A 19,189-nucleotide genomic window follows, 5' to 3' on the forward strand; every position below is an offset into this window, starting at 1 on the left:
TTCACTTTTACTTAAACCTTCACAGGCCGCTGACCTGGGAGATAATGGGCCTAAGATGCACAGTATAATTCTTCAAGGGCCTGACACTAAGAATGATTCTCAAAAGATTGAAGACTGAGCATGTTCCCCTTTTGTTTACACTTTTGGAGCTCCTCATCTCTCAGAGTAAAACACATACTCTGATGTAGTTGATAAGAGCCTAGGAACATGCATGCTCAGCTTTCTTTCCACATCTAAAAACATACCAGATGGATTCCTTTGCATGCGTTCTTCCTCTCTTCAAATGGAGCTTCTGCTCCCAACTTCACCCCAGGCTTCTGTTTAATTCAGATACCCTCACAAATGTCTCCTCAACTTTGCATTTGAAATAGCCTTCAACTTCAGACAGGCTATTCACTTGCCCTGCTCTACTTTCCCTCAAAGATAGAAAATCTTCTCCTGGAGTCGTATATATGCTCCTTTGTTTGTTTGCTGACTGTATGCCCTAGCATGTGAGCTTATAAGTTTTGTTTGTTTGTCAGCTGTTGGATCTCCGGTCCAAGAACAATGTTGGGCACATGACAGGTGATATTTTGGTTTGGCTAGTGAAATTGACTGAGATGGAAAATAGGTGGTAAATAAATAGTGTGATAGTAATGTTATCAAATTGATATAATCTAGGATTACCTGGACATTGAGCCCTGGACACAGGGCTGTGAAGGGTTATCTTGATTAACTTAGCTGAGGTGGAAAGAGCTATGGACTGTGGGTAGCACCATTTCCATGAGTTAGGATCATGGACTTACAAAAAACAAACAAACAAGTAAACAAAGTGAGCTGTACATAGCATTCATTGCTCTCTGCTTCTCAGCTGTAGATGCAATGCGCCCAGCCGCCTCAAGCTCCTACTACTGTGAATTTTCTGCCACAACAGACCATCATAAGCCCCAGTAAACCCTTTCACTCTTGAGTCACTTTTGTCATGGTATTTTATCAAGCAGCAGAAAAAGAAACAGCTACACAGAAGAGAGATAGAAAAACTTTAAAACTGAAGTATATTTAGGCATATAATTTATATCAGAATTAAACATGGGTATGAGCTGTAGTATAGATAAATATTTACTATATTAAATAGATGCAATGTTCAACCAAAAACATAACTAGTACACTGTTGATTTCAGAAAGTAAAAATGCAATTACATATTAAAACAAAAATATGATAAGCATAAGACAGCATAGTAAGGGATTCCTTCAGGAAAACAGAAATGCTTTTCAAGAAAACCCCACAAACATAAAATGTTTTATTTTGAAAGTATTATTCTGGAAGATGATTCTACTATTATCTACCAATAACATTTGTAACAATGATTTGAAAACTACAATCCTCTCGGAAGACAGCACTCCCGGAGGAGTGCTTTAAAAGAACCAACCTGTGTGGTTTAAGAGACAGACCAGGAGACTTACAGCTGCCCACTCCCTACAATTGGAGTGATTTGCAGAATTGTAATATTAGTATTTAGAGAGATTCAGTTTTAAGAGTATGGTTATAGGAGTGAAGGAGCCACTTTTCTGTAACTTACAGAAGAAAGCATCTCATATTGGAGAAGCCACAGGAATGTATTTGCAACTACTCTGAAGAGCTGTACTCACACTTGACGGCAGGAACAAATGGCTTTCCTATTTCACCACGTTGTGACTGTGGTTATGTCCATCATGCATGTGTTGATAAGCTGCATTCATATAAACCTTTTGCAATTCTTCCCATCCATCTCTTTCATCAGCTTAGACTTTCTTCCCAGATGGCCTGCTGGGGTGCCACTTTCCTGCTCTATGCCATCATTTCTCCTGTACCCACATTTTTGAAAAATTGAGACACAATCCAGTATTTTTCCATAAAATTATATATTTATTTGCCCAGATTTTTTCCTTCTTTAGCTTCTAAATAGCCTTCTAATTTTGTGATTTTTGTAAAGCTTGAAGTATTATGTTCAAGCTGACTATCACACATTATTTATTTCAGTCAAGAAGAAGACACAAATTAAATGCATCTAGTTCAACCCAACAAGTAAATATTGGACATGTGGACAGCTGCATTGAGCATGATAGGTGTCTCAGGAGAGAGGATGCTGAGAGTTCTCAACAGATGAGGTGCTTATAAGACAAAGTCGAAAGTGTTGGGGAAAGTCTTAAACATGATATAAAAGATGTGTTATGCAGAGGGGAAAAGGGGGAGAAAAATAGGGAGAGGGGGGAAACAGAGCGAGAAGGAAAGGGAAAGAAAAAGAGTTTCCTCTCAGCATTAAGGAAACCTTCTCAGAGTGCTTTGAATTTGTTCCAGGACTGTGTTAAGCACAGTGAAACTATTGATGTAGAAAGGGTCTGATCCAAGGAAATAACTTTTAATGTCTGATATAAAATTTGAATGTGAGTCTGATGAGCTATTTTTGAAAGGGTGAATAATAAAAGCATATCTGAAGACAGTCCATACCTTGGCCAGCGTTGCCTCATGAATGCCATCTATGTATCCAGCACTAGAGAAAGTCATGCAGAAGTCTAGAGGAAACTCCAAACACAACCTCAACAGAGCCCACCCCCCCTGCCCTCCCTGGCCCCTCTTCTATCTCCTATTGATGCCATACTCCTCTTTTCATATAGTAGCAGCCAATCTTTCTAAGACTGAAACAGTCTTAATTCACCCTCTCCCTAAATTTAAAGCCAGAAACCCAATTGTTGGTCCTTTGGAACATCCTGCTGTGCCTTCCCCAATGCAGCCTTCTGCTGAAGAGCTCAAGCGTGGTCCTGACTGCCTGGTTTCCATCCCGCTGCCGGTACCTTCTTGACGGGGACCTGAGGAAAGCTTTGCAACACTTCAGGCCTAGTCTCCAGGGCTTCCTTGCAGCCTCACCTACTGGTGTAAGGACCCAATGAGCTGCCCCATGGAGAGTACTCACGAGCTCCCACGGAGCAACAGTCCCAGAAGTAGGCTTAGACTGAGTCAGTTTCTTGCCTGGATTCCTGAACCAACCAATTCATTGATCTCTTGACTTCAAACTTTAATCCACTCAAAGCCATTTTACAAAATGAAGCCAGAGAAATCTTTCTAAAAGAAAAATCTGTGTTTATTCACAATAACATTTTATTGCCTTTGTGAAGACATTCAAATTCCTTACCTTCTCCTTTCTCAGAGCCAAGCATGGCTCTTCAGCTGTCTGGTTGCCTCCTCTGCCCTCACACTAGATACTCCAATCACACCAGCACACCTGTTCCCCCGCACCTCTACACCACACTCCTTCAAAAATGCCATTGCTTAAAAACACTTCAGCTCCTTTTTGCATGGTTGGATTTCAGTCACAGTGTGCTTGTTAAGCATAAAGAACACACAGGAGAGGGCATGGACTCACTCCCACAAGAGCGAGCAGAGCCAAATGCCCATACCACAAAACACTGCCCTTGACAAACTGAAACAATAAAGCTCACGGAACTTTTGAGGAGATAGAATTCATAAAAATAATAATAAAGGTAAATATATAGAAAAGACATCATGTACCTAATTTTCAAAAATTGAGAATTTAAATGTAGCCAAGATGGAATCAACCATTCTAAGGCTTCAATTAGTACTGAAATCAAGATACCAACCAAAAGAAAGAAAGAAAGATATTTACTCAAATCTGTCTTGAAATTTTTCAAGAAAAATCAGTGCACAGTCCCCAATTACAAGCTGCCAGTTTCATCCCTCTAACCCTCTCTTCCGTAACCTGCTCCTCCCTAACCTGCTCCTCCCTAACCTGCTCCTTCCTAACCCACTCCTCCCTAACCTGCTCCTCTAACTGGCTCCTCTTGCTGTAACCTCTTTCTTGACCTTTACTTAGAGGAAGCAGATGAAATGGGAAATAACCGCTTACTGCCACTCATATGATCTCCCTGAAATGTATTTTGGCGTGTGACCTTTAAATTATGGGGTAAATAGAATGAATCACATCTCTCGTTATAGACCCGATCTCTGGGTCAAGATATGTTTGCTTTTCATCTGTATGAAAATGCTTTAGGCTATTACTGCCACCAAATAGGTGAGGTTGGGTGAAGAATGGGCAGTTGCCAATTGAGTCAGTCCAGGGTTGAAAGGATAATCTGAAAGGAAAGTGGAAAAGGAATGGCATCCTTGAGAGAGATGGTAATTGTGGGTTGTCTTTTGCTTTTGTGCTATGTAGAAGGGTTCAAGGACATTGCCAGCAAACCTAGGCCTTGAGGGAAGAGCAGCAACACCCAGGCAAATGCAGGAATTTCATTGTTTGGAGGTGGCTGTGAGAATAGATTTGAAATGGAATAAAATGCCTCACCCCCTCCCTTGACATTTCTCCCTCTAAAAAAGGGATGTTCTGTAAATACCAGTGTGACATTGGGGATTATATCAGGAAAGCATCAGAACACTTAGTATTTCCACTACCAACGTGTTTTATTCAATAAGTTGAGTTATAGTCTTACTTCCAGAGAGACTGATGGTTCTCAAATTCTAATGGTACTTTCACAGATAGAAAAGTTAAAATTCTGGACAAGGTTATCTTTTCTTAAAATCAAAATTGTGTGATGTTTTCCTGTGAATTCCCCGGATTATTCAGTACCTCGGTCATCATTTAAAGGGAAGCACACCAGAGTGAGTTCAGGCTGACTGCAACTGTTTGAAACCAAGAATATTCCGGGTCCAACCGTGCTGCTGCTTTTGCCTGCAGATATTGATGAGTGTGGGACCGGGAGGCACAGCTGCGCCAACGACACCATCTGCTTCAACTTGGACGGTGGATATGATTGTCGCTGTCCCCACGGAAAGAACTGCACGGGGGACTGTGTGCACGATGGAAAAGTCAAGCACAGCGGGCAGATCTGGGTGCTGGAGAACGACAGGTGCTCCGTGTGCTCCTGCCAGGTGGGTGTGCACAGCGTCCGACCCCGCGGGGTGCGCGTTCCGTGCATTTCACAGGTGTGAACTGACGAGCTTTGACGAATGCACACAGCCACCTAAGAACAACCACCGTTGGTAGAACTGAACATTTTCATTGCCCGGGTGCTGCTCCCGTCCTTCCCAGCTGACCCTTTCCCCTCCCCCTCCTCCTCCCCCTCCTACTAGAGCCAGGCCAACACTGCTTCCAGTTAAATGATGGTTACAATTAGGCTCTTATTTTCTAGAGCCTCACGTGAGTGGAATCAGACAGAACATGTTCCTTGTGCCTGGCTCCTTTCTGCCCAATATTTTATTTTTCCAGAATCATTTTTTATTATTACATGTATCTCTTTTTGCTACTGAACATGATCCCATTGTACCGTTTATCACACTGTATTTATCTATATTAATAACATTGTATTATGTTAATTTCTCCTTAGTCATATTATTATATTTGCATGAGAGACTAAATGAATCAGAATAGTCAAGCCTTCACCCAAGAGTGGAAAATACCTGACTGATAAATTATATTTAGACATGTGTTCTTTTGTGTTCACTCAGTTAATGGCGGGTTCTTAAATAGTTAAAGGGATAGTCTTCTCTACAAGATATCCAACTATTATGAATGAAATTTATGTTTGTACAAAAACATAATGCTTAATTATTCCAGAAATTTGGCAATTTGTGAGGTTTATTAACTAGCTAGCTATAAAACATTATAATAATATATCTCGTTTTAATGCGCATTCCCCCCAAATTTAGTTTGTAACCAAATTGCTATATAATATTCCAATATATGAATATTATATATATAGTATTAAATTGAATATCACACATACACAATATACCTATGGACTACATGATGAGCATAACTTTTACAATAGTCATTTTCTGGAAATTTTCTTTCTGGTCAAGTCATTTAAGAAGTAGTACAAAAAGGAAATTAGGAGTCTTCCAGCTTTGGGCTCATTTCTGTTAGTTTCAAAGACAGTATTGGTGGAGGAGATGGTGTCAGTCCCTGAATCCTCCTCATGCTGTGGTACTCTAAAAATAGAGAGGCATAGTAACATTCTGTTCCCCTTTGAACACAGACCGGACTTGTCATGTGTCGACGAATGGTCTGTGACTGTGAAAACCCCACCGTTGACCTTTCCTGCTGCCCTGAGTGTGACCCGAGGCTGAGCAGCCAGTGCCTGCACCAAAACGGGGAAACTGTGTACAACAGCGGGGACACATGGGTCCAGGACTGCCGGCAGTGCCGCTGCTTGGTAAGTTAAGCGGGAAAGCATCCCCTCCCACCCACCACCAGCCAACGGCTGCCTGTATGTTGACAGTCACAGACTCAGAGCCTGGGTGGAACAATGGAGAGACACACCCAAAGACATCCTCTGGAGCAGTGGTTCCCAGTCTGTGGACCTTTGGGGTAGACAAGCCTTTCACATAGGTTGCCTGTCAGATAGCCTACATGTGAAATATGTTCATTACAGTCTGTTACAGTGTCAGGATTAAAGTTATGACGAAGCAGTGAAATAATTTTATAGGCAGGGGTCAGGGGTCACCACAACATAGGAACTGTATTAAAGGGCTGCAGCATTAGGAAGACGGAGAACCACAGCTCTGCAATAACGGAGTGATCACATTGTGTGGGCTTTCTCTAAGAGTGGTGACCCCTGAAGTACTCCTCTAGCCGAAGCTAAGGAAAGCCTCCTGCGCTTTTGTCCCATCCATCTTTTACATAAAGTATGAACAATGCATTCACGGAAAAACAAATCATTTCTTCCCAAGTAAAATTGTTAGCCAATCTCTGTTAATTCCTCACACTTAAAAAACAAAACAAAGATAACGTTTGTGGCTGTGGAAATGGTCCTGTGGTTAAAGCGCTTCTCCTGCATGTGTGAGAAATAGAGTTCGGATGCCCATAACCTAAGTAAATGGCAGGCGGTCATGGTGGCCTCTAGTAATTCCAGCTGTGGCAGGCAGGAGCACAGCATCCCAAAGCAAGCTTGCCGGAAAGGGTAGTCCTCTCGATGCGCTCTGGATCAGAGACTCTGCCTCAGAGAGGAAGGTGGAAGATCAAGCGAGGATAATCTGTGTCAGCAATCTTAGGCCTCTCTGCATGATGGTCCTCTCCACACACATACATTCACACACACGCAAAAACACGCCTCCATACACATATATGCAGATGTTATTTTTTCAAAGATTGTTCCTGTCCCTGCTACTGTCTGGTTGCTATGTTCCACACACTATGACTATGTGATAAATACAGACTATGTGATAACAGAATAGGATGTTTGTGTGTGTTTGTGAAACGTTTCCTGGAAATAATGAGTAAAGAAGAAAACATTAGATACAGAAAAAAAAATCACCAACTTTCCAATTGACCGCATTTCTTGTTTGTTTCTGACTGTGTAAATTAAACAGGAAAGATGCAACATATGTTTTTATAGAAGCTGTGCCACAGAAAAGACACTTTTGAAGTCTTGGCCAGTTCCCTTCCTGTTTGTGAGAAGATATTTTTAGGGCCACACTTCTGTGTTGCCGTTTTTTTGTCCTTCCAACCCAAAAATCAATGACAAGAACAAGGTCGGTTTCTGTGCCCAATGGCTGCTTTCATCCCTGCAATCTTGAGATATAAAATGAGTAAGAAAAAAGCTAACAAGTGGGAACTGGTTTTCTTAAAAGGTCCAATTCACAGTTTCCCATGTGAAATAAGAGAAAGGAAAAGCAAGTGTTGTGTTGTGTTGTGCTGTTTTGTTGCGGGTGTTGTGTTCAAAGTCCTTACATTGACAATGTCTAACTTAGCAAAGGAGCTGCCAAATTCTGTTCATACTTCTTTTTCTTTTTTCTTTTTTTTTTTTTTTTGAGATTAATAAGTTAGAGGGAAAAAAAATCAAGATTTTCTGAGAATCAGAGACTTCATCAAAACTTCTGCTTTTCTCCCTTGCCCTAGAGAAGATGGAGCCTTTCACATTTTGGGGAAAATAGTCATTGCTTTTGTTGAAATGTTGTTCTTGTTTAGTACTCAAACTCTGCTTAAACATGCACTGAAAAAAAAGCCATCACCCAGAGGGGCTTCTGTAGATTCTCTGAAGATGCATGGCTTTGAAGATCTAAGCATAAAAATCACTCTCCTGTCCTCTCCTTTTGCCTCTCTTCTCTCTGGTCCATTCCCTTTGCCTCTTTCCCGCACAGCAAGGAGAAGTTGACTGTTGGCCCCTGCCTTGCCCAGAGGTAGAGTGTGAATTTAGTGTCCTTCCAGAGAATGAGTGCTGCCCGCGCTGCGTCACGGACCCTTGCCAGGCTGACACCATCCGTAACGACATCACCAAAACCTGCCTGGATGAGATGAATGTGGTTCGCTTCACCGGGTTTTCCTGGATCAAGCATGGCACGGAGTGTACTCTCTGCCAGTGCAAGGTGAGGCTCCTGGGTGCGGGAGTGAGCGCTCTCCCAGCTGCACCCATGGCTTAGAGATGCTGCTACGCCTGGGTGGTGGGGAGCTGGTCGCAGCTTGTGTGGTTCACGAAAAGGTGGAAGGTCAGCCTTCTTAGTACCGCAGTACCTGCCGTGCGCACGGGATAGCTCTTCCGGGTAAAGAAGCTTGTCTATGCTGCCGGCGGCATGATCGTTAGCAACAACTCAGTGTCCTCATGTAGCCAGCCATACATGAGGAGCGGTTTCATCGCTCCTTTTATGATGGAAGACAATATTATCCCATTGATTTTTATCTAGTTCTTTTATGAGTTCCATAAAATATATCGACAAAGTAGATACATTACATTTTCTAAAGTGAAAATCAATCTGGCAAAAATGGGCGTGTTTCTTGGTTGCTGTGGTCAGTTACACTGAATTGGAGAATTTAGGGTCTGATTCTTATTATATTTTATTCCTACCATTGCTGAAAATCATTATAAAGATTTTTCGCTTTATTCTCATAGGAAAACAGTGTTATGCCACTTACTTCAGTGGATGCCTGTAAGACATACAATGTTGGCAGCATGGACTCTGTGAGTAGGTTCAAGAAAGTAGCTTGATTAACATCCCTACAAAATTGAACTTAGTGAGGTCACTTTGAACACTAAAGCAAAAGTAGTAATATTAAAAATGTAACAACAATAAAAATTCAGACCTAGATGTCAGACACTGCTCACTGCTGCTTATCTTTCTCTGCTTTGCCTTTTAAGTGAGGCTTTTCCCCCTTTATTTATTTATTTTTTTTACAATAGAGCACTTTCATTCATGTTCACTTAGTATAATTTCTCACCAGAAGGGTTTGACGTAACAGGACAAAGAAATCTAAAATACTTGAAACTTTGAAACATCTGTTATATCTTTGTCAAAGCCGCATTTCTAGCTCTTTCAATGAACGCAATTTGACAATCAAGATTTGCAGTGAACATTTTACTGTTTTCTGAAAATGTACCAGCAAATTTAAAGGAAGCATCTAATACAAGTGCCTAATAATGTACCTGCCATGTGGCGTTGGGCTTGATATGGCTATATCCAACCGTGCACATATCAAAATTACAGCAGTGGTATAAATGGACTTTTGACATCTAACCACCAAATCAACATGGATCCCCTTACGCCTTTGAGTTTTGTTACATTGCTGTTCTGCGCATTGACAATAAAAATATATAACAGGTAGTGGGACAAAGGTCACATGAAGTGCAGCTCAGCCAGGATTCTCCAGGAAACAGCCATGCCTTTGGGAGGTCTCTCCTGTCATTCAGTGTCTTCCTAACAATGTTGCATTCTTTCGCCTTTGGTAAGGATGTCTTTCAGAAAGTGTACTCCGAGGCTGAATGCCTATTTTCTTTGGTAAGTACTTATTCTCAGAAATTTCTATATGATGCCACTTGCCTTATTAGTAAATGTGCGTTATAAGATTATGTTTTAACTAAGTTCATCCAAGATATCGATTTCTGTTATTTAATGTTGTATTGTTTTACAAATGAAGTTCATTGAATAAGCTTAGACAGAGCCTTGGGAGCAAGCCCTCTCCACGGCTGAGTGTTGTCTGAGCACTGGTTCTGGCCATCCCCTCTTGTCTCCCATGCTTAGAGTTGTTTATTCTAGCCAATAGATAGCAAGAAAGTTGAAGGGCTCCTTCTAATACCAGTTCTATAACATTATCTGTACTTCATATACATACTTTTAGAATTAACATAAACATTTACTCAAAGCTCTAAAGGCTTAAAAATAATGTTAGGTTTGTGCTTATCACAGGGTAGATGACAGGTAGACATAGTCCCTCATTCCCGGAAGTGCATGCATAGTAGATTACTGTCTGCCTCGAGCTATGTTGTGGGACCTTTAATGTGAGTTAAATCGTCTACAATTCTCTTTCTTACCACACTAGCCAAATTTGTATCGCCTAGTGACCTCTTGCGACTGCTGACTGTCATGTTAGAGGACATATGTGGACAGTATTTTTTTCCTTGGAAACAGGGTCTTTCACCTCTCAAGCTGTTGTCAAACTTGTTTTGCAGCAGAGAGAACGGCCTTAAATGTCTGGTTCTTCTGTCTGTACCTCCCGCTGACTGGGATGACTACCATGTACTAGCATTCCTGGTCTTTGTAGTGCTGGACACAATTCCCAGCTTCACACATGCTAAACAAGCACCCTGCTAGCTCAGTCACTGACGTGCTCAGCACATGCAGAAAACATTTCTATCCCTGAAGAATGGTGTGTGGGACAAAGCTACCCTAGAGCCTGAGAAATTAGGCTGCCCGGCAGCTATGTTGATTGTGTGACAGCAAGGCTCCTACCTTCATTTCTTTGGGGCTCAGCACATCTGAAAAAGAAAATACTAAACTATGGTGGTAACTACTTGAACTATACAATTGAGAGGGTTGCTGTAAGAATTAAGGGAGAAGATTCACACCGAAAAAAATGCATAGATTTGCTCAGCACTTTCAGAGTAAGTAACCAATAAATGCTGGCTGTTGTGGTGTAGGCTGGCATTAGTACATGTTGGTCGTTGTGGTGCAGGTGGGCATTCACACAATAATGGCAGAAATAAAGACACTACAGCTGTGCTGCAGAGGGGAAAACTGTACGGAGGCCAGAGACTGGACAACTTTTGAGCCAGTTATATACTGAGAAATCACTATCTCCTTAGTAAGCTAGATCTGGGCAGTAGAAATTACTTGAGGAAAGCTGTCATATATTCTCTTTCTGCCTTTTAAAAATACCGTGCGTGTGTTTTGTTCACATGAGTGCACAGGCGTGCGTGCCCATGCGTAAGAACAGAGGCTGAAGGAGGACACAATGCTCTGCTCTGTCACTCTCCACTTTCTTGTCTTCAGACAGGAGCTTATGGTGAAACTTGAGCTAGGCTGGTACACAGCAAGACTCCAGGATTCTCCTGCCTCTACCCTGCCACAGACAGCAGTCCTGAGTTATGGATGCATGAGGCTAAGCCCAGCTTCTTATGTGGTGATGTGGATTTGAACTCGGGTCTTTATGGTTGTACAGCAATGACTCTGACCCGCTGATCTGTGTCCATTTTCCTCTTCTTTTATCTTTCTAGAATTATGATCAAATTTAATTTTCTAAAAATTCAAGATGTATCCTCTACTCAGAAGTAAATTTCTGGAATTGGAAATGGATTATCTTTTCCTAAGTCTTACAGACAAGAAGCTTGGAACTTTAAGCAATGAAATGAGCTTACTAAATGAAGACTTTTGATTGAGCAAATCTTCACTGAGCAGAGATGTTTGGGATTGGGCTGTTTAACTGGGTGCTCAATGAAGCCAAATATTTGAGGGCTGGTTTTAAAAATGAAATCCCCGACTTTCTAAACATCACCTTCATCAAACACAAACTTAAAACTCCAGGGAGTGAAAATGAACCTCTGATTAGCATTTGATGGACAGAAAGTAAATCCCACAGACAAGTGGCATTGTAACAAACCCAGTCAAGAGACCCCTAAAAATCGGTGTGGAGGGAAAGCAAATTTTGTGACCAGCCATCATCATTTGCTCTCTGTTGCTGTGTTGAACACCATCAACAAAAGCGGCCTGTGGAGGAATCGGTTTACTTCAGATTACAGTTCCCGGTCCCAGTCTATCTTTGAGTCAGGCAAGAACTCCAGACAGAGACCATGGAGGAACATTGCTTATTATTTGACTCTGGCTAATATTCAGTCAGTTCTCTTATAGAACCGAGGACAACCTGCCCAGGGACAGCATTGCCCAAAGTGGCCGGATCCTCCCATATCAATCAGTATTCAAGACGATTCCCCACAGACATAACCACTGGCCATTCCGTTCCAGGCAGCCCTAACTGAGACTTGCTCAGATAAGGGCAAGATGACCATGTGACAACTGAAGCTAACTACACCAGAATGACTGGACAGCCACTGGAGGGCAAGAACTTTAAATATCACAGTAAATTCCATAGAAAAAGAAGTATGAAAAGTAATTTGAAACAACGATACTATAATTAAATATTTACCAATTTTCTAGAGGAGAGATGCATTTTTAAATAGAAGTGATAAAATGTAAGTCAAGGGAATTATTTGAAATTATATAGAAAAACAAAATAGGAAACTAAAAGGTCAAACTAACAAGAAACACTAATTGCCCCACAAAGATATCAAAATGAATAATCAGTTCTCTAAAAACCACAGCTATTCACATAAAGGAAGAAATCATTCAGTGTTTAAATAATTTAAATGGAAACTCTCATAAGTCATTGTTTTCATAAGAACTTGCAGGACTGACAGAAATGTGCCACAGTTCTTATTCCTGTGCACTATTGATGTCCATGGACAAAGCATGTCAGCAACACATCACCCCATACACTCTATCCCAGGCCTGAGGATTGAGCCCAAAGACACAATCTAAAATATTAATCAGCACTGTGCACAGTAAGGTTGATCTCAACACTGAGTCCACCATGAAAGGACAGAAGTGGCTACTCAGCAATAACCACTGCAGGGAAGGAGCAAGGCCTCAAGGAAGTTCGCTGTGCTATGGAGTAACATTACAGTTCCTTGTTGTGGCAGTTCTAAATTGTATATGGTTACTATTCCTGGGTAACTGTATTTCAGTGAGTCTCCTTTATTTCAGTGTCTATAAAGACAATATACACTCTGGTGAAGCCCATAGTTAGGCATGCAATTTTGTGGATTTGGTAAAACAGAACACATAGTATATCCAACACTATCTCTGTGTCTACTTTCAAGTACTATCTACTTCCTGTGGTCCATCTCAATTCTATTTCTTCATAAGTTGTTCATTTTCCATCATAGATGAAATCACAAAGTACGTGTGCTTTTATAATTTCTGTTAAACCTACCATTTACTGTTGTGTAGATTCATTGTTGACTTAAGTTAATTTTGTTTGATATTGGTAGTCATAAAGTGTGATATCAGTACTCAGGAAACAAGAGGAAGAGTGTGGTTTGAGACAAGCCTGAGCTTTACAGTTCTGCTTTGTTTCCAAAACTACACATTACAGAGAGATAAATGATAGATTGATGGATAGACAGATAGGTTCATAGATGTTAAGTAGGTAGATAGATAGATAGATAGATAGATAGATAGATAGGATAGATAAATGGATGGTAGATAAATAAATAGATAGGTGATAGACAGAGAGATAGATAGATAGATAGATAGATAGATAGATAGATAGATAGATAGATAGATAGAATAAATAAATGGATGGTAGATAAATAAATAGATAGGTGATAGACAGAGAGATAGATAGATAGATAGATAGATAGATAGATAGATAGATAGATAGATAGGATAAATAAATGGATGGTAGATAAATAAATAGGTGATAGACAGAGAGATAGATAGATAGATAGATAGATAGATAGATAGATAGATAGATAGGATAAATAAATGGATGGTAGATAAATAAATAGATAGGTGATAGACAGAGAGATAGATAGATAGATAGATCCCAGATGTACTTTACCATGGTACTATACCTCCTAGCTCCTAGTTTAAAATGCAAAATCAATTTTTTAATCAATAAAGCATAGTTATCTCTTGTTTTACCCAGTATGACAATGGGTCTTTGAATTAGTGTTCAGTCCCTACACATTCAGGGCCATTCTTGACAATGATGGGAATCTACTCGTTGTTATTGATCCGTCTATTATTTGTGTTCCTGTTGGTCCATTCCTGCCTTTAATTTTAATCTTTTAAATTTTATCCTATTTTGGGAAGGGAGGCAGTAAGATAGTTCAGTTTATAAAGGTGCTCAGCACAAAGTCTGATGTATTCCTGGGACTTTCATAATGAAAAGTGAGCACCCATTACCACAAGATGTCCTCTGGCCAATATGTACACTCAGTGGCAAATGTATGCCCTCTCACACTGACAAATAAGTGCAAGAAAACATTTCCTTTATTTTAAGCTATAATTGATATTATTTTTAGAGATTATAATATGTATCAATTTGTGTAATGTATATCAACTTAGCATCGCACTAGTCATTAAAACATGACAATGTAATAACATAACTTATCACAAGCCTCTTTCTACACACTTATCATTTACAATATGTCCCTGATACTACTGTTGTTATAGTTTCATGCCCTCTTTTTATCTACTCTTCCATACTTTCTTAAGAAAAAATAAGGTAATAAAACAATATTTTTATATTTGATGATATATTTACCATTTCTGTTGCACTTTATCCTCTCTTATGAAGGGCAGGCTATACCTGTTTCCATCCTGTCATTCCCCTGTAGCCTAAGTAACTCCCTGTCTTTCCTGTTGTCTACAGAGGAAAGTCTGTATTGTAGGCCCATGGAAAGAAACTGTCTCATCTTGCATTTATCTGAAAACATTTCTGAAAAATGTGTTTGTGGATATAAATTTCAGGACTGACAGATTTGTCACAGCCATTCACAGGGTGTGTTAGTCATTTTCCTGTTTCTATCATTACTGATTCAGTCATCATTTGAACTTTTGCTATTTTATAAATAGTAGCCTCCCGCCCTGCTCTGCCTCTTGTCTCCTTTCATAACACTCTATCTTTGTTTTACAGCAGTTTGATCATGGTGTGCTTAGGTGTGTGTGTGTGTGTGTGTGTGTGTGTGTGTGTGTGTGTGTGTGTGTGTGTTTGCTTGCTCTTCTGGGACTCCAATTTGACTGTTCCGATAGCTCCATGGCCCTGAGATGAAGCTCCGTTTTGATGCAGTCTTTCTGCTGTATACATAGATCACTTCTACTTTGCTCTCTATACAGTTCCTGGATCCTGCCATCTCTAACCTGCTCAATCTAGCTAGTGAGTTCCTCACTTCAGATATTGCTCCTTTCCTTCCTGAATTTTCACAGAATTCTTTATATTTCAGTTTCTCTGCACTTTGGCATCTGTCCATATATTCTGGTTTGTCCATTTGTCTGAGACTGATCTCACTTAACAGAGCAGGTGGGCTTTGAACTCATAGCTATGATCTACCTGCCTTTTCCTCCCAAGTGCTGGGATTAAAGGCATGTACCACCATGCTGGGCCTCTCTGTTTATTCTGGTCACCTTATAAAAAACATGTTTGAATGTATTTGTGGTGCATTTAGCATCCTCTGAGACTTACTTGTAAATCATCTTGGAGTTGTGGCCCATTCACTGCTTTTCTCTTCACGAGGAATGACATGTTCTTTTTTTCATATGTCTGCTAGTGTTATAGTATGAGATTTTATGTGGATTATGCTGTATAGACACTAAGTCTATTGGAATCATCTGAAAACACTTTGCTCCAGCGAATTGACAGTGAATACCCAATCGCCTCACATTTGTAGGAGCACCTCACATTTGCCTGTTAGGTGGATCTGTCCCAATATTATTTTAGATTTATGTGAATTTCATAAGGTTGCTTTAATTTTACCCATAATGATAACGTTTCCCATAATGGTAATTTTACCTGTAATCATGGTCCTTTGAGACTTTGTGTGTAAATTCTGAGTTGTTAGCAATCCTTTGTGTCTTAGCCAGGTATGAATGTTGAACAGTGTTCCTCAGCCTCTGAGATTTCTCCTCATATCATACTCCAACATTCCAGCTGAGGCTCTGTGCCAAAATCTCCTATGAGATTATAGATATGTCCCATTAAATCTTAAACCTGTCTGCTAGCTTGCAGGTTGTCCCCTGACTTCTCCATGTGTCTGCTGGAGTTAGTGATATGTGGCTGCCCAGAACAGGGAATGCATTAGTCCCAAGCAGAATGGAATCACAGGGTACATTCCCATTTTCTTGAGGCTGAACCCCTACCCAGTGGCTGCCTGCCATTCTTCATGGCTTTCTGTTACCTTTATATTCTGTTCAGACATCAGGGATGCTAACTTACAAAATCAAATGTTGCCATCCCTGGATCTGAAACCCCACGTGCTGTTTCATCAAGCTTTAGAGTATGAACTGATGCTTTCCTAGTCGAGAAGCTACGATGATAAAGCTTGTAGTGCATTTTGCCGACAACAGGGGAACACACAGGTAGGGACTGAGGAAACATGCCAAGAGGATGTCCTTTCTGCAAGTGTGCACAGGAGCAATAGTGATGACTGTAGAGTTGTGATGCCAGTTGCACACAGTGAGAGATGCTGCCACAATTTCTCCACCTGTTTCAAAACCATACAGTTTGAGGAACTGGTGTGTAACCTAGAAACAAGGTTAGAAAACCTGCCTCTGAGCGTGAGGTTCAAGCTGTAAGTGTCACCACTGGGCAGAGGGAGGATGACTGTCTTAGGGCCAGAACTAGAACTCACACACACAAAATCCAAAGTGACGATTAGCTTAACAGCTGGCACTCTGCTTCGGTGTAGACTAGCTTGCTCCTTCACTTGAATGCTTCTGCAAAAGCTAGAGTAGCAAGATCCCTCCTGAAAAGATGGTCTGTGACACTTTTGACCTTGTCGTGTTAACATATAACATACTTTCCACCACCTAAAGACGTCGTCTGAGAGAAAACCTAGCAGAGAGCTTAGTGTGAGACACAGATTAACCTTCTTTGATCCCAGCTCTGTCATTTAGTAATTGTACGGTTTTAGACCGGAGTTTAAGCTCCGGTTTCTGAATTGAAAAGTGTGAATGTCAATGGTGATTCCACTGCAATGGTGAGAGGGCGAAATTAGGAAATGTGTTCAGCACACTTGGTAAGACGAGCCTCCGACATTCACCTTCCTGATGCGTGTGTCTTTTACTTCCTCTAATTACCATAGCAATCACACCAGTTATCATGACTTAGCTAGAAAAAGAGAGCAGGAACCAAAGGAGGGAGGGCCTTTACTTCTTTGTAGCTATACTATCTTGATACCTTAATGTAATAAGTAACTTTTGCGCATCTGTCCCTTCCCGTTTCTCCAACTTAAATTTCTAACTGAGATCAGTTTTCAGTTCTTTTTTTATTTAATGTTGATATTCAAGACTTGGTCATGTGGACATCACTGCAAAGCCCTCGTGCAGCTCCACATGCATGGGGCCCGCTGTTGCTTACCCTGTCTGCAGATCTTGGCTTACCTATCACCTCTCCAGGCGGTCTACCATGGCACCAGCCTGAGGAGAGGCTTTATCTCATTACAGTCCTTATATTTCCTTTTATCTCATGAAGCTGAAACAAAACACCTTCAGCTGGACACCTTAGATGGCAGAACTGTATTCCTCATAGCTACAGGGACTGAGCTAGTCATTTTCAATATCCAAGATCAAGGTGACAGCAGAACTAGAGTCTTTCTTGTCCCTCTTCTTATTGTATCCTCACATGATGGTAAGCAGGGATGGATGGATGGATGGAGACAGACAGAGAGAGAGAGAGCACTTCCCTCCTCTTTAAAACCAGCATCTCATATAGCTTACTCTGACCATCATCTTGCTATGTATCATGTAGCTGAGGCTGACCTTGAACTCCTGATCATCTTGTATGTGCCTTCTGAGTGCTCAGATTACGAGGGAGGGGGCACCATCCTCATACCCTAATTAACAATCTTAAATGCTTCACCTTCAAACACCAAAGGTTTTGGTCAATTTTAAGGAGTTACAAACATTTTCTCCACTCTTCTAACACTTTCCACACTTTTTAAAATTCTGTATTTCGGATACTTGCTGTTTTCTGATGAAGGGTAAGTCTTGTCCTGTGGTCGGCTTGTAGGTCTGCATTACTTATCTATCTTTACTCAACACATATTTGTGAATAAACCTAAGAACAGATGTAAAACAAGAGGAAGCACATGGGTTATGAAAGACACAATCAATCATGTCAGTGAGCACGATGAGGGGCTCTATAGTAATAGTCTAAAGAACAACTTAATTATCTGATTTTCAGGACTGCAGAAATGACACTGTCCTGCATACACCTGCTTGTGTGTGCTAATCAGTAAGCGTGAGAGTCTGTGAACGTCTTGAAAACTCACCCTCCGCTTCCTTTGCTCTTTTCTCTAGAATGGCCACGTCTGCTGCTCAGTGGATCCACAGTGCCTTCAGGAGCTGTGAAGTTAGCTGCCTCATGGGAGATAATCTGTTTAAAGAATGTTCTTTCATTTAAAAAGACCAAAAAAAAAAAAAGTGATTTGTGGCCAGCCAAATGCAGCTTTGTTAATGGCTGGGTGGATGGATGTCAGTGACAAGATTTGTGGAGCTTGAGGAAAATCGTCTGAGGAAAATAGGTGACAGTTCTGCCCTCGCTGTACCTGGCATCACCTTGTGGAAGAATGGGTGTGGAACACAGGCCATGACATCCTGACCCCTGGATAAGAAGCCTGAGCCCATTGGATGTGTGAAAGCCTCTAGCTCCACAGCTGCGGGACACGTTCGCGCTCAGAATCTCCTGGAAGCAGTGAGGTTCCTCACTAAACAGTCAGGTGTGAAGCGGCGAGTGAGTTACGTTTCCAGAAGCCAAGCTGCTGCCTCTGTACAGTGCACTCTGCAATCCGAAACAAGCTATTGTAATGATAAAAATAACGCACCGGCATGGTTATGTAACGTTTTCTAACAGGAAAAGTCATCCCCCTCTCCTTGTTTTCTGCACTTACTATTATTTGGTTGAATTTGTTCAGTAGAAGCTTGTTCTTGTGCAAATAAAATAACTATTTCTCTTACCTTACGCCAAGTGACTCAGTGTCTTCTTGAGTATGTCCTGCTTCCTACAGATGGTTTTAAAATACAAACTGCTTCCCAGTTCTGATGATGAAAACACTCCCTGTGTTATTTCCATGTTGAAGGATGATTTTCATTCAACTCTGTGCCTAAGTCAGAGGCAAGATCCACCCATGTCTCAATCCATCTCCTGACCTTCAGTTTCACTTTTGTGGTCCT

The 19,189-nt window shown here is 41.0% G+C and overlaps 1 protein-coding gene across 2 annotated transcripts in view; it reads left to right on the forward strand.

Annotated features, from left to right (window-relative positions):
• The window catches only part of Nell2 (neural EGFL like 2), a 293,369-nt gene extending 274,392 nt beyond the window's left edge, over nt 1-18,977 (forward strand). For both annotated transcript variants that reach the window (XM_060388752.1, XM_060388751.1), the window contains exons 18-21: nt 4,707-4,900; nt 6,007-6,183; nt 8,111-8,335; nt 18,317-18,977. In XM_060388752.1, coding sequence (XP_060244735.1) covers nt 4,707-4,900; nt 6,007-6,183; nt 8,111-8,335; nt 18,317-18,367 — 647 coding nt within the window. In that variant the 3' untranslated portion in view covers nt 18,368-18,977. The remainder of the gene's footprint in view (nt 1-4,706; nt 4,901-6,006; nt 6,184-8,110; nt 8,336-18,316) is intronic.
• The last annotated feature ends 212 nt before the right edge of the window (nt 18,978-19,189 follow it).

This window comes from Meriones unguiculatus, chromosome 8, assembly GCF_030254825.1.
Source record: "Meriones unguiculatus strain TT.TT164.6M chromosome 8, Bangor_MerUng_6.1, whole genome shotgun sequence".
Taxonomy (NCBI): Eukaryota; Metazoa; Chordata; class Mammalia; order Rodentia; family Muridae; genus Meriones; species Meriones unguiculatus.